This window comes from Sinohyriopsis cumingii, chromosome 18 (genome assembly GCF_028554795.1).
Source record: "Sinohyriopsis cumingii isolate HCF-2022 chromosome 18, ASM2855479v2, whole genome shotgun sequence".
NCBI classification, from domain to species: domain Eukaryota; kingdom Metazoa; phylum Mollusca; class Bivalvia; order Unionida; family Unionidae; genus Sinohyriopsis; species Sinohyriopsis cumingii.
Window position 1 is genome coordinate 65,825,023 of NC_142978.1, and position 15,385 is coordinate 65,840,407.

At 37.7% G+C, this 15,385-nt stretch overlaps 1 protein-coding gene across 2 annotated transcripts in view; it reads right to left on the bottom strand.

The window, feature by feature from the left end:
• Positions 1 to 8,799: 8,799 nt before the first annotated feature.
• The window catches only part of LOC149776819 (peroxisome assembly protein 12-like), a 32,837-nt gene continuing 26,251 nt past the window's right edge, over positions 8,800 to 15,385 (bottom strand). For both annotated transcript variants that reach the window (XM_089941537.1, XM_089941538.1), the window contains exon 8: positions 8,800 to 10,252. In XM_089941537.1, coding sequence (XP_089797663.1) covers positions 10,135 to 10,252 — 118 coding nt within the window. In that variant the 3' untranslated portion in view covers positions 8,800 to 10,134. The remainder of the gene's footprint in view (positions 10,253 to 15,385) is intronic.

A 15,385-nucleotide genomic window follows, 5' to 3' on the forward strand; every position in this document is an offset into this window, starting at 1 on the left:
TTCGAAGAGTCCACAAATAGTCTCCATTCTTGTGGGTCATGAGTGATTTTTAAAGCATTCATGAGGCCCTCAATATCGGAACAGAATATCAGATTACTTTCCTTTCTGAAGAAAGGCTCCAATTGCTGGTGGCGCTTTCGATATGCAGTAATTGTGACATCTTCTTCTAGAAGATTCCATTGTTGGAGTCTTGATCCTAGCAATTCTGCCTTGTTCTTTGATAAGTCCAAATCACGAATCAGGTCATTTAGTTCTTCCTGTGTTATTCTGTGTGGGGTTGATGATGCACCACAGTGAAAATCTGGATCACTGCATGCTGATGGACCAGGAGAAGAACAGGTCGACTCACCTTTGTCTTCGTCAGATGAATCAAGAGAATATTCTGCTGGAGGTTCTGGAATAGGAAGTCCCTCACCATGTGGAACTGGTCTCAATGCAGACGGAATGTTTGGGTAGACTATTCTCGACTTCTTTCGCTTCGTTATTCCGCCGGAAAGAGGAGGAACCAAGCAGAAGTAACAGTCATTTAGGTGGTTGCTTGGCTCTCTCCACACCATTGGGACTGCAAACGGCATTGATGACCTTTTGCAATTCAACCACTGTGAAAGCTGTGTTGTACATGTAGCACAGCATATATGCGGAGCCCAAGGCTTGTCTTGGTCACCAACCTTGCATCCGAAGTAAAGATGATATGCCTTCTTCACTTGAGAATTGATACTTTTCTTCTGGTTGGCAAATGTCACTTCCCCACAAATATAGCAAAAATTGTCCGCGGTATTAACACACTTTCGAGGCATTACTGTTCTTTATTGTACGTAAATGGATAAAATAATAAGTTTTATGTAACAGTAGCTTGAACTGTCTCGCACAACGTCTAAAATATTTTAAATGCTGAACCTATCTGATTGGGCTTTATATAGTACACTGCTTACGTCAGCTTCAGCAGCCGCCTGGCATTAGTATAATAGGCCTACACATGTATAGTACACTGCTGACGTCAACTTACTTCAGCAGCCGCATGGCATTAGTATTGCATTGCATCAGAAAATGATGCAATCAACTGTGGATGATGTGAGCATGATGGTATTATGCAATGTTACATCATTATTCCGGATGTTGCTGCAGTCCTACTGGAGAAATTTACACAGTGAAACATAGAAAATGTGGTATATGAATATCTTCAAAACGAGAGCCAATACAAATTTTTCACGGTTATATTCGTGTTCGGCACACCAAAATACTACAGATTAGGGCCTTTTCAAGTCAGTAATGATTTCACTGTTGACCAGTGTACTTTAACATTTCTTCCTGAAAGTCGAAAGGGTCCGAGGCGTGAGCCTGGTACCAAGCGTAGAAAGCTTCTCGTTGTTCGGTACGCATGTTGTCGGGGTCGTAATAGTGAGCCTCGGGCAAATGGGGTAGAACGGCGTGTTGATTGGCTTCCGTATTGAAAAAGTGTGGAAAGTACCCTTTAGCCATTTCTGTCATTCCAAACGTTTTAGGCATTCGACTCAAAGGCATGGCCAAGTAGCTCATCGAATCTTTAAACTGCACTTGTCCCACTTGCATGAAAATGATTTTGGCTCCGTTCAAAGTCACTTTAGGACGTTCGGTGCCTTGTTCTGTATAGTATCTCAAAAGAAACTGTCCATCGTATCCGGAGAAATTGTGAGCCATCACCGTGGCATGACGATGACAATCTCCGTAACGTTCGATGTCCTCTTGGCTCCACGTCTTGTCGACGGGGTCTAAGACCCATTGGGCAAAATCGGCTAACGTGTTGGGTCCCCGAAAGATTTTTTCACGCCCTCCGGGAATCTTGCTGCAGTGAGGGCAATGACTGAAGATAGGTTCTTGAATGCACTTCTCGCACGCTCGATGAGCCACGCCGAAATTAGGAATGTGAATGCCGGTTTCTTGCATGCATTCGAAATCGAAAAAGATGAAATTGCCTTTCTTCTTGTGACCGTCCTCTTTCTCTGGTGGGGGTTGGTATTTTTGCACGTAACATTGGTGTTCCAAGTCCACGATGTGGTCACAAATGTGACATTTTTTCTTTCCTGAACATACGTGTGCCTTGGTATTATTGGTACGTATGACTTGTTCACACGTAGAGCACAATCTCAGCAGTTGAAAAGCGCATTTCTTCTGTGAACCTTGCGTCTTCAAATGTTGTTGGTAACAGGTAGGGCTGACAAACGTGCGCAGACAAGTCGAACAAGGCACTGGTTCTTCGCTCAGACAGGGTGAAGAGGCCAAACATCCTGTGCATTTCGATCCACAATGCTTGTGTTGCTCTCGATTATTATAACCATGGTCACATTTCTCACAGTAATAACCGTATCCCAGGAATCCGGTGATACTGGTAATGGTATCGAAATGGTCATCGTGATGATAAACGTGAATGTATTTTCCGTCCTTAAAATCTTGCCCTCGAAACAACAGAGACCCGCGCACTTCTTGAGGGTGCACTTTCAAAGTGTATCGTGGAGCTAGGGCATCTTGCAATTTTTGCATCTCAGGAATGCCACAGGGTGTGTCTTTGGACATGCCAGCTTGTCGTAACAGGAGTTCTGCTTCACTTCGTTGTTTGCCTCGGTCCGATTGTCGAATGTTCTCCCAGTCTCTTTTCCATTCTGCCGTGTCGTTCTTGTTGACATAGGTTCGTCCCACCACGATGGCACGGGCTAAACACATCTGGTCATGAGGATTGTGAATTTGGACAAGGCTACGCTTAATGCTGCGAAGGTCATTCACCAATAACATCTTTTTGCGTCCGGTCCCTTGAGGAGGAGAGACGTGGGTCATGTCCAATGTGGCTTTTCCATCGGTGATGTCAAACTGGTCATTGGATTGTTGCACGTGTTGAATCTTGTCCATGACTTTGGAAGCAGTCAATTCTGCAGGGCTGCTAAACTCGATCCAAACAGGGGATTTCAAACCGTCGTGTTGTATGGAAAGTCTCAAGCGGTCGTCTTCTTTGGGTTGACATTGTCGCTCGAGTGCAGTGAGCAGAGAATCCCACACTCCGGTGATGAACCCTTCTGCTTTCTCTAACGGTACTTCGGACTTGAAATCTTTAAACTTCACCGTGTATTTGTAAGCCGTGGTTCTAAATTTTCTAGAGGAGCGCTTTTCCGTCTCTCGAATGGAATAGTATTTTTCAGGGTTGACTAAGGGTGGTGAACTTGGTTTAGAGGGTTCGGATTCTGGTTCACTCATGTCCTCTTCAAAATCACTGGCATGAATTTGTGCCAAGATTTCAGCCCTGGTACGAGGCGATAGATCACGTTTCTGCCTCTTACTTTCTTCTTCTTTCTTCTCGAATGAATGGGATCGTTTCATCTTGAAAGCAAAAAGTCAAATGACTCAAGTTCAAACACCATGAGCTACTTTATAGTCATAGCAGACTAGCGTATATAAAAGGGTGTGTGTCTTGTCCTTTCACTATTCATTTCACTCTCAAGCCGAGCACAACGATGGAAGAGACTAACCAGATGGAACGTTTCGTCAGAGCTTTGCGAGGGGTCATTAGAAAATTCTCTTCAGACCAGCCTACGGACTACTCTCCTTCCTTTAGAGATAAAAGTCAAGATACTTGCTATATCTGTCAGAAGAAAGGGAATTGGTCTTCAGAGTGTCCAGACCGTCAAAAAAGAACAAAAACAGGGACTAAAAAAGACAAAAGTCAAGATACCTGTTATTATTGTAAAGAAAAAGGACATTGGTCTCCAGATTGCCCAAAAAAGAAACAAGAGGAGTCAGAAGAAAAGAGGGATTCTTCAGAAGAGAGGGATTCTTCGGAAGAAGAGAGGGATTCTTCAGAGGAAGAAAAAAGACAATTCTATTTACAAGAGGCAAAGAAACAGGAGAAGAAGAAAAGAAGAAGGGAAGAAAATGAGGAAAAGACGGTGAAGAAATTAAAAAAACAGAGAGACTAAACAAGGAGAAAGAAGAAGTCAATGAACTTTTAATTAAAGTGTTCTGTTGTGAATTGTGAATTGGATTGTAAAAAATGGAGAAAAGAATAAATGAATGATAAAAGGTAAGTGTCTTTGAGTTTTGATTTTAAAATAAGAAGGTACACTCACGCACTCATACACAGACACGTACTATAAGGGCAAAATGGGTGGGGTTTTTTTTGAGTTATTGGCAAATTGAAATTGTATTTCTTTTCGAGAAATAGGGCCTTTTTTCTTCATGGTGAAGGGGTGAGTTCAAGCAATCAACTTTAACTGCCTTATGCCTTTGCCACGGCCAAGGCCTACTTCTGATGATTGGGTTGAAATCACTAAGGGTGGTATGATAGGCTTAGTCACAGGGTTGACGTGTTTAGCTCGGGAAGGTCGTATTCTCTTCGGTCGTGATAAAGAAGTCTGATACATTTGTTTCAGACTTCTTAACTCCGCTAAAATGTCCAACAGTACCGTGACCGTTTGATTTTCACCCTCTTGTTTCTTTGCTGCTACTTCTTCTTGCTGTTGCTGCTGTTGTTTTTTTCTTACCTCTTCTTATTGTTGCTGTTGCTGTAGGAGAAAAGCCTGTTCCGCTTCCTTTTGTCGTTGTATAAATTTCTCCAATTCTTCTTTCTGTCTCTGTCTAAAATTCTCCACTTGCGGTAATGAAGAAGGTAACGAAGGTTCCGGAACAAATTATTGCGAGGAGAGAAAATCCACAAAATCCCAATTCACCTCTTCTGAAAGTAAGTCCGGGTTCCCTTGGGCGGTCTCCGCTGCTGGTGCACCCCATTGGATCGTTTTCTGAGTTTCCGTCATGTTGAATCACTGTCGCATAGATTGACTGCACATAAGCGCTAGCGAATCTAAATAGACTACGTGACGTCACAGACTGCTCTCTTCGGATTGGATGCGGGCTGACTGAATTCTGTAACGCGTGTTCGGATTGGTGAATGAACTCAATCCGTTTCAATCCTTCCTCTACCTATAAATAAGCGCCGTTCAATGCATTGATTCACCTGTTCTCGTCGCTTCAAGATGTGGACTACAGTTGAGTCATCCACCCTTGTGTCTTCCATGATGTTTCGGACGGACATGCTCATGTATGTCCGATCCAAGTGGACCGTTGTCCACAGGACAAACACCAGTCTGTGGATACGTAGGATCTACGTTGAAAGACAAGGATGCCTGAAAAGAGTGCTGATTTACGGACCAACAGTGAGACGCAGCCTAAGGACAAGAAGAAGACCAATACGGTGCCATTTATGTTAATGAATAGATTAACATAAACCCAAAGGCCCTTTTCAGGGCCAGCCATATTTCTCGAAAAGAGATAGTCTTTCCATTGCCTACCCCTTTTTTAATTTTTTTTAAAAATATTAAAAAAATCCCATGTTCAATTCCCCTTGACGCTATAAAGACCCACTTTAGTGAAAACCCTTGACGCTATAAAGACCCACCCTGTTTAATTTCCTTTGACGCTAAAGTGCCCCACGATTTTTTCTTTCTCCATGTCAATTTCCCTTGATGGTAATCTAACCCACGATTTTTCTCCATGTTAAATTTCCCTTGACGGTAATCTTGCCCAAGGGGTCTTGTAATGCTAATTCCCATTGACGGTAAAGTGCCCCCCTTCACTACTACCACTTTAATTTAGAATGAATTAAAAATTGCAAGAATAATTTAGTGAAAACCCTACATCAACACTATCATTCATGTAAGAATAATGATAAGAAGATTTTTAAGATGGTAACTATGGTTCCATTTTGACTCAGAACCAGCCACATATTACCATTAGAATGTTTTTAGTAACTCCACATCCATAAAACCGTCCATTTAGGAAAAGTTGTCATATTAAGATTTTCAAGATGGCCATCACTGCAGCCATTCTGAGAGTTGCATCATTTGATCAGCATCATTTTAGAATCAGATTACAAGAAAGAAGATTTAACAAAAAATTTTAATGCAGTCTTGTGGTGAAAACCCCATATCGACACAACTTTCCATTCCAGAGAAATAGCTGTAACAAGATTTTCAAGTCGATTGGCTTAGTGCCCATTTTAGATGTCAGATCAGTCCTATTTTTACTTAGGACCAAACTAGACATCATGCAATTATCTTTTGGTGAAAGCCCCATGTCAATATGACCATTCAATCATATGGAGTAGATATGACAACATTTTCAATGTGGGCAGTTTTTATTTAGGACCAACTAGATCCTGGGATGAATTTGAAAGTAAAGTTTCAAGAAAATCTTCCAAGGTGTTTCAGATTAAGTAGCAATAACTTTTGCTAATGGATGGATGGACAATGGCCCATTCCATTATACTCTTGTCTATGACAAATAGACGCATCTCATATTGAATGGTTTACAAATAACATGGAAAAGTTTAGCTATTGGCTTTAAGACACATATTCAATATCTCTTTTAACCTACAAGGAATTCTCCAAAAATGTGAAAGAGAACTCTTAAGAATAACTGGATATTCAACTCAGATTTAATTTTGGTTTTGATTTTATGGGGTTTAATGCCATTTTTCTGCAAATGATAAGAAACACATGGTGGCCAGTATATTTTTGTGATGCAGAACCTGGGAATACTTCAGGTAGAACCATCAACAAATAGGAAGCTACTGGAAAACTTCGTCACATTTCCACATTGGTCAAGAAAAGAAATTCAGATTAAATATGTAGATACCAGACTTGCGTAAGGCAACCAAATAACTTAAAGTTCTAAAAATAATAGGCAAGTACCGATTACCAAAGCTAACAATGTATTACTCATTCATTATAACAAACAATAATTAATCTCCTTTAGTATTTTTGTGGAGAGTATAAGGTAGAAAGGTGAAAAAAATCCATGAAAGATCTCTTACATTCACTAATGATGACAATACAAGTTCATATGAAAATCTGCCAGCAAGATTAAAACATACCTTTTCCTAAAATAACCAGGATAAGATCAATTTCAGTACCAGTTTTTAAGATTATAAATAGGAAATCTTCAATTAATGTACATGAGTTTATACACATTAAGCAAATTTCACACTCCTTTAGACACAGAAATATAGTACAATTACCCTAGTGAGAACATCTGGGTAAGTATAAACACCCAGATGAGAACATCATGGGAAGTGTAATGACCAAGGTGAGAACATTACGGTATTAACTTTTGCTCCTTTATATATAGAAATTCAGCAGAACTTCCCAGGATGAGAAAATCTAGGTCATATTCAGTTAGAAATGGAGTAGAATTACCCAGATGAGAACATCCAGGTACTGTATTAATTCTTTTGGACGTTGTGGAATAAAGCTATTGCATACACTCTAACAGTTCCAGAGAATTAATATCTTAAAGTCAGTTTCATGGCTTATTAAGTACTTGAAATGGTCCTTCCGGTTGTTTATCTGCATGAATAAAGTTTCTGTCCTGTTTAATCATATCATGTGTTCTGATTCAAGTAATTGTATTATGCTTTCTGTATGATAGAGGATCCTTTGAGCTTCCAGTCAATTTATGGTATAAGGTCTTTATTGAATAATTTATGAGTGTCATTTATGTGATCATCGCACCTGTGGTCAGAAATGCCACATGTTACTTGTTCAAGTTTATGATGATTTTAATGTAATTTATCTGTCAATTCTTAACATTGTACAAGTCTTTACATATGTGTTTGAACATCTGAATGCATATAGTGGTAATAAAAAGAAACACAGCGAATGTCAATAAAAAATGTAGTGTGATGTGATTTGGATTTTTAACATGGCTTTAATAATTTTTGAGTCATATCGCTATGATGTCTGCAATGTGGCAGTTTATAGTGATATCTAGCCCTGGGGCATCATGCCGCAGACATTCAGCATGATGTCCCACCCAGTCACATTATCCTGACACCAGGACGACCAGTAATAACAGTAATCTCCTAATGCTGAGCGCCAAGAAAGGCAGCTGTTAGTACCATTTTTGTAAGTCTTTGGTATGACTCAGACGGGGTTTGAACCCACGACCACCCACATCTGAGGTAGAGGCTCTAACCACTAGACCACTGGAGCAGAGAAGCCTTTAACTTTAGTACAGGAAACATGAAATTTCAACACATCTGCAGACTTAAGATGAAGGAAACAGGAAACCTCAGCATATCAGGGTACAAAATTCTGGTGGAAGAAATCAGGGTACAAACTTTAGTGGGGAAACAGGAAACCTCAGGATATCAAGGCAGAATCATTAGGTAAAATGTAATGTTATAGCAACTGTCTGCAGAATACAGCAACCGAGATACACTGTAGAAGATATAAGACTTTAAAATCCTTGAATATAGAATCTTAACACAAACTGGAAATGTGATAAGAGGCCCGTCTCCATATTTTTGATTAAAATAAAACAAAAATATTTATTTCCAAAGCAACATTGTTCACAAATTGCACCTTTGTGCTAAAATCAATATAATTAAAGTAGAATCAGGATATTCATTGGTCAAAATAACAATTGGCACATATACCCTATACAATTATTTACAAGTCAATTCCAAGTGCCAACTGCATAAACCCAGATCTCCAGTCTCATAATGCACTGACAGATCTCTGTCTATGCAATGTTTTATAAGTAATCAGTAGTACAAACAAGAGAGACCCTGATTTGCCTATACATTATGTAATGGCAGATGAGGGTCTATGTTGTTTGCAGCTGAACTTGATTTATCAGTGATAATATATGGTAGGTAACTTTAATGCAAGGGTGAGATTTTCCTCTCAATCGAAAGACTCAAATGGTTATACAATGTATAAATGTAATTACCAGTGTTTTAGCAAGAAATGAGGTCCAAAAGAAAAATAAAATGGCAAGTACATGAAACATGTCTTTATTAATCACCTATCACAAAACAATCAAATAACTTGTATAAAATTTCAAAAATATAATTGGAATCATACAATATATTAGGTATAAAATATAAACACTGATTTAACATGAATACTGCTATAGCAATTTATATACAACTTTCTTAGAAAGTTATAAAAAAAACAGGAGCAAAACAAATTTCAGTCACAGTATCAAAAGAATTTGGACTTTTTTCAAATGCAGTGAACCCTTGCTACAACAAGTCACACAATTAGGAAGATCTGGTTGTAAGAGATACCAATATTTGACCCAAGATACAGATAAATGTCGATTAAATACAGTTAAACACTTCTTCACCATGAATGAAACATGGAACTTATAATGTTTGTTCAAAATTTAGTTAGATTTAAAAATAAATTGTACTTTTGGCTAACAGTCAGTCAATTTATCAATGAAATTTAATCCTTGGTTAAAGAGTCACTTTATAACATTTAGTATATAACTGTACTCTGTTCAGATTTGTTGACAAATATTTGTGGTTATACTGAAACAAATTTAGTTGTATCCATGACTACTTTGCACAGCTTACAGCCAATATGCATAGCTCATAAAATGGAAACTTTGTGACAGTATAACAACTGAGCAAATCTGAAAATATAGTTGAGTTATCCCAACTGTAATATACATTTAAAAATGGTGTCAACAAAAAATGGCAAAAATGCAATTTTCATGGGCACCACATTATAAAATGAATCAGTTCATCATAATGTCCTCAACATTTCTGACTGTGCATCAAAGAATATGAAGCTGAAAATGTAACAAACCAAAAGTATGTTTGCCGATGAGTAAGAATCTGGATCTGACTAGATGTAAGCAATAAGACTCAGTACTGAGCATCTCTTAGGCATCATCCATGAATGCTATCAGACGTGTCCTGGCTATGTAATATGTAATGAAACAAAAGTACTCTCTTAGGCATCATCCATGAATGATATCAGGCATTTTGTCCTGGCTGTGTAATATGTAATGAAACAAAAGTACTCTCTTAGGCATCATCCATGAATGATATCAGGCATTTTGTCCTGGCTGTGTAATATGTAATGAAACAAAAGTACTCTCTTAGGCATCATCCATGAATGATAACAGGCATTTTGTCCTGGCTGTGTAATATGTAATGAAACAAAAGTACTCTCTTAGGCATCATCCATGAATGATATCAGGCATTTTGTCCTGGCTGTGTAATATGTAATGAAACAAAAGTACTCTCTTAGGCATCATCCATGAATGATAACAGACATTTTGTCCTGGCTGTGTAATATGTAATGAAACAAAAGTACTCTCTTAGGCATCATCCTTGTACAACCTTATCAAGTGTTCTGTTCTGGCTGGGTAAAATGTGATGGGACAACTGGAGTACTTTTTTACATGGTCATAGATGCAGGGATAGCAGAACACATAGCTGAAAAACAATTTAAATATATGAAAATCTTGATATGATCTGTGTGTAACAGATTATGTTGAAATATTCAGGTAAAATTTACCAATCAAGTTATCAGGATAGTGTTCAAGGATCAAAGAGTCCAAAATTAATTACTTTCCAATATCGAATTAACAAGATTATAAAATTATAAATTCATTGATGATATACACATGATTACCTACTACATAATTAAACAATTACCTAAGCTTTTTCACTTACTCTGGATTTATACTTAATACTGAAGAGCCATTCCCACTATAAAAATAAAACTTGATTCTTATTAACAAAATGTTTTTCAAGTATTTATTACTATATAATGAAATAAAATTTAAATCTTCTTTGAAAAGGACAAAACATAACACAATTTTGTCACATGTTTCAATAAATCAAGTTTTGAACAGGAGATTAATTTTAATACATGAGAAAAGATCTACATCATTTCACCTAAGGAGTCATTTTAAACTACTGGTAGTGTTTTTATTAAAGTAGTATCATTGATTATGCATTTAATGAATAATTAAGTATCATTAACTATGCATTTAATGAATAATTAAGTATCATCGACTATGCAACTGAATTACTGGATAAGCAAGTATCATTGACTATACATTTAATGAATAATTAAGTATCACTGACTATGCATTTAATGAATAATCAAGTATGTTTGACCATGCAACTGAATTACTGGATAAGCAAGTATCATTGACTATGTATGGATTTAATGGATGCCATTCAGTTAATGAATAGATAAGTAGAATCTACTATGCAACTAAATTAAAGGATGGGTATGCAAGGCTCAAAATTTTGATTTTTTTAATTAACCTACAGGATCAGCAAATTTTTTCTGGTCCTGCCTCATTTTCACTGATCCTGCTAAAAATGAAACAAAAGCCATTTTGTAATTCAACATTGGCTTTGCTTCTGAGAGATCAATTTTCTGTTTTTATGACATATTCCACTCTGCCATTATGTGCAAGGACCTTGCACTATATGATTCCAGGAACAATTTATGAAACTTTTTACACCTATCACCAAATTAAGCACCCAACACAGTTTAATATCTCTGAAAATACTCTTGCAGAATGTGTCTAACATCGCAACCTCTCCTGGGTCATATTCCAGCCATTTTTTCTTTTTCCCAGTATGTCTGATACTTTCTTAGTCCCATTCCTTTATCACATTTGCGATCACGCTATTATGACTCTAAGGTCTTAAACTAAGTTACAGAAAAGAGCAAAAACATGCAAGTTTTGTAAAATTCAACAAATAATTTATTTCCTTAGAATAGAAAGTGAAAATTTACAAAGAACTTACAGAATTGTGAATTAAATCTAAAAGAGTCCAAAAAGTTCTATCAACAGTCCTATTGAAAAAAGTTATAATCAGATTCAGTGGTATTTGAAATAAGATCCAGTGCTGAGGGCACCAATGTGCCTGTAATCTTGAATGTACTAATGTACAAGTGCCCTGAAGTTTGATGATGTGCAGTCTTCCTATTAATAAAAATAATATAATCCAAGGCATCCTTGTCTGAATTCACTATAATTATAAATTAATCTTTTTGTCCAAGAATATTATTTAAGAGCACTTTGTATTTCCAGTGAATAAATAAATTGAATACATAGATTCCACCCAAAGAAATGGTGAACACAATAATAAGACTGATCCTGTTTCACGATGTTAATGAATCATTTCTCAAGTTAACAAGATTATAAACCCCCAACCTGACCCAGGTCACAATTAACATTTTACATGTCTATTTAGTGGTATTTTCCATTCTAGAACACTCTTGGTTGTTTACAATGCAAAAATATCTGTTACTAAAATTATAATAAGGATATGGTAAACATCAGGTCACCTAGGTATTTTTATGGGAAATACCTATGTCTTTGACCCAGACCCAAATAAATATGTTTACTTCTATTGATATTGATCCTAATATTTAACCCACACTCGAAGAGAAATATTAACTATTATTTGTACAAAAAAAATAAAGACAACATCAGTGTCTCTAGTCAAGAATATGGACTTGATTTTGGACAAGGTCAAGTCCAAAATACAGTAATACATAGAATATAATAAACAAAAACCCTAACAAACAATGCAAATTACACTGGACAACAAATTTTTACAAAAGTCATGTTACTGAAATAAAATTAGTCAATTCTTATCAATTTTTATGTGCTGAACACGAATATGACAGTCAAATTGCAAAATTGGCTCTAGTTTTTTTGTAATCTGCAAGAAATTAATGTTTACATAACGAAATGCATTCCAATAGTAAAAGGTCAACTGTAATAGCCTACCTATAAAAAATCAAGTCATTGACTACATCTTAGATTTCTTCGCCTGTCTCTTGTACAGCTGTTCGGGAGCATCTCTGAGGAGTGTCCAGCAGTAGTCAGCCAGCATTGTAGTGGACCATTTTCCCTGGTATCTTTGTTCCATTGTTGCGATATCTTGATGAAAACGTTCGCCGTGTTCATCACTAACAATACCACAGTTGCTAGGAAAGAAATCCAAATGGGAATGAAGGAAGTGAATCTTTAGAGACATATTGCAGCCAAGTTTCTTATACTTCATCAACATGTCTTCTACTAGTTCCTTATAGTTTTCTGCCCTAACATTTCCGAGGAAGTTTGTAGAAACTAGGCGAAAAGCATTCCATGCTTGTTTCGCGTCACCTTCCAGCAAGTTGTTGAACCGGTCATCTTTGAAAAGCTCTCGAATCTGAGGACCCACAAAAACTCCCTCTTTAATCTTTGCTTCGCTGAGTCGAGGGAATTTTTCATGCAGGTATTGGAATGCTGGCAAAGTCCGGTCAATGGCTTTCACGAAGTTCTTCATCAAACCTAGTTTGATGTGAAGGGGTGGTAGCAAGATTTTCTGAGCCTCAACCAGAGCTGGGTGTTGGATATTCTTCTCTCCAATGGCTACATTCTGCCTGTGAGTCCATTCCTTCCTCATGTAGTGCATTTCCCTTGCTCGGCTATCCCACTCGCATAAGAAACACATGTATTTTGTATATCCTTGCTGCAGTCCCATTAAAAGGGCAACTACCTTCAAATCACCACAGAGGTGCCAGCTGTACTTGTTATACTCAATGGAATTCAGTAGCTGCCTTAAGTTATCGTATGTCTCTTTCATGTGGACAGCATACGCTACTGGAATAGATGGAAGAATGTTTCCATTGTGCAAAAGCACAGCCTTGAGACTCAGTTTCGAAGAGTCCACAAATAGTCTCCATTCTTGTGGGTCATGAGTGATTTTTAAAGCATTCATGAGGCCCTCAATATCGGAACAGAATATCAGATTACTTTCCTTTCTGAAGAAAGGCTCCAATTGCTGGTGGCGCTTTCGATATGCAGTAATTGTGACATCTTCTTCTAGAAGATTCCATTGTTGGAGTCTTGATCCTAGCAATTCTGCCTTGTTCTTTGATAAGTCCAAATCACGAATCAGGTCATTTAGTTCTTCCTGTGTTATTCTGTGTGGGGTTGATGATGCACCACAGTGAAAATCTGGATCACTGCATGCTGATGGACCAGGAGAAGAACAGGTCGACTCACCTTTGTCTTCGTCAGATGAATCAAGAGAATATTCTGCTGGAGGTTCTGGAATAGGAAGTCCCTCACCATGTGGAACTGGTCTCAATGCAGACGGAATGTTTGGGTAGACTATTCTCGACTTCTTTCGCTTCGTTATTCCGCCGGAAAGAGGAGGAACCAAGCAGAAGTAACAGTCATTTAGGTGGTTGCTTGGCTCTCTCCACACCATTGGGACTGCAAACGGCATTGATGACCTTTTGCAATTCAACCACTGTGAAAGCTGTGTTGTACATGTAGCACAGCATATATGCGGAGCCCAAGGCTTGTCTTGGTCACCAACCTTGCATCCGAAGTAAAGATGATATGCCTTCTTCACTTGAGAATTGATACTTTTCTTCTGGTTGGCAAATGTCACTTCCCCACAAATATAGCAAAAATTGTCCGCGGTATTAACACACTTTCGAGGCATTACTGTTCTTTATTGTACGTAAATGGATAAAATAATAAGTTTTATGTAACAGTAGCTTGAACTGTCTCGCACAACGTCTAAAATATTTTAAATGCTGAACCTATCTGATTGGGCTTTATATAGTACACTGCTTACGTCAGCTTCAGCAGCCGCCTGGCATTAGTATAATAGGCCTACACATGTATAGTACACTGCTGACGTCAACTTACTTCAGCAGCCGCATGGCATTAGTATTGCATTGCATCAGAAAATGATGCAATCAACTGTGGATGATGTGAGCATGATGGTATTATGCAATGTTACATCATTATTCCGGATGTTGCTGCAGTCCTACTGGAGAAATTTACACAGTGAAACATAGAAAATGAGGTATATGAATATCTTCAAAACGAGAGCCAATACAAATTTTTCACGGTTATATTCGTGTTCGGCACACCAAAATACTACAGATTAGGGCCTTTTCAAGTCAGTAATGATTTCACTGTTGACCAGTGTTAAATATAAACAACAACACCCTCTCTTATCATCATAAAATTTCTGTTACTTCATTGGCTTCTTTGCACCTTGCAAACACATCACATGTATAAAATCACCATACAATCTATCAGCAAAGATATAAATATTACAACTCATTGTTTGATATATTTCTTAATTATTCATGGATTTGTTGAACCATTTCCAATTGTTCAGTTCTATCCTGAATAATAAAATCATCGTTTGGGGGTAGTATCCTAGGCTAGTTCACATTCATGAAAACTGTTTTTACAATAATCACATTCATTTACCTGATGAGTGGATAAGTGGCTTAACACCAGCCCATCTGCACAATGAGCATTTAATGTACCTTGTCAATCAAAGGATGTTGGTAGGTACTCAATTAACACAATAAACATATCAATTAACCATTCTAGCCAATGCTGACTCATGACCACTTCCTAATTGCTGTGACAGATGACAGGTAATTATTTTCACTGCTGCAATGGATTAGTGACTGCTGGGTTTTACTGATCTGCCAGCAAAATCGCTATCCACAGGATAGCATTAATTTCAAGCTCTAAGTATGTATCATTGACTATGCAACTGAATTAATGGATG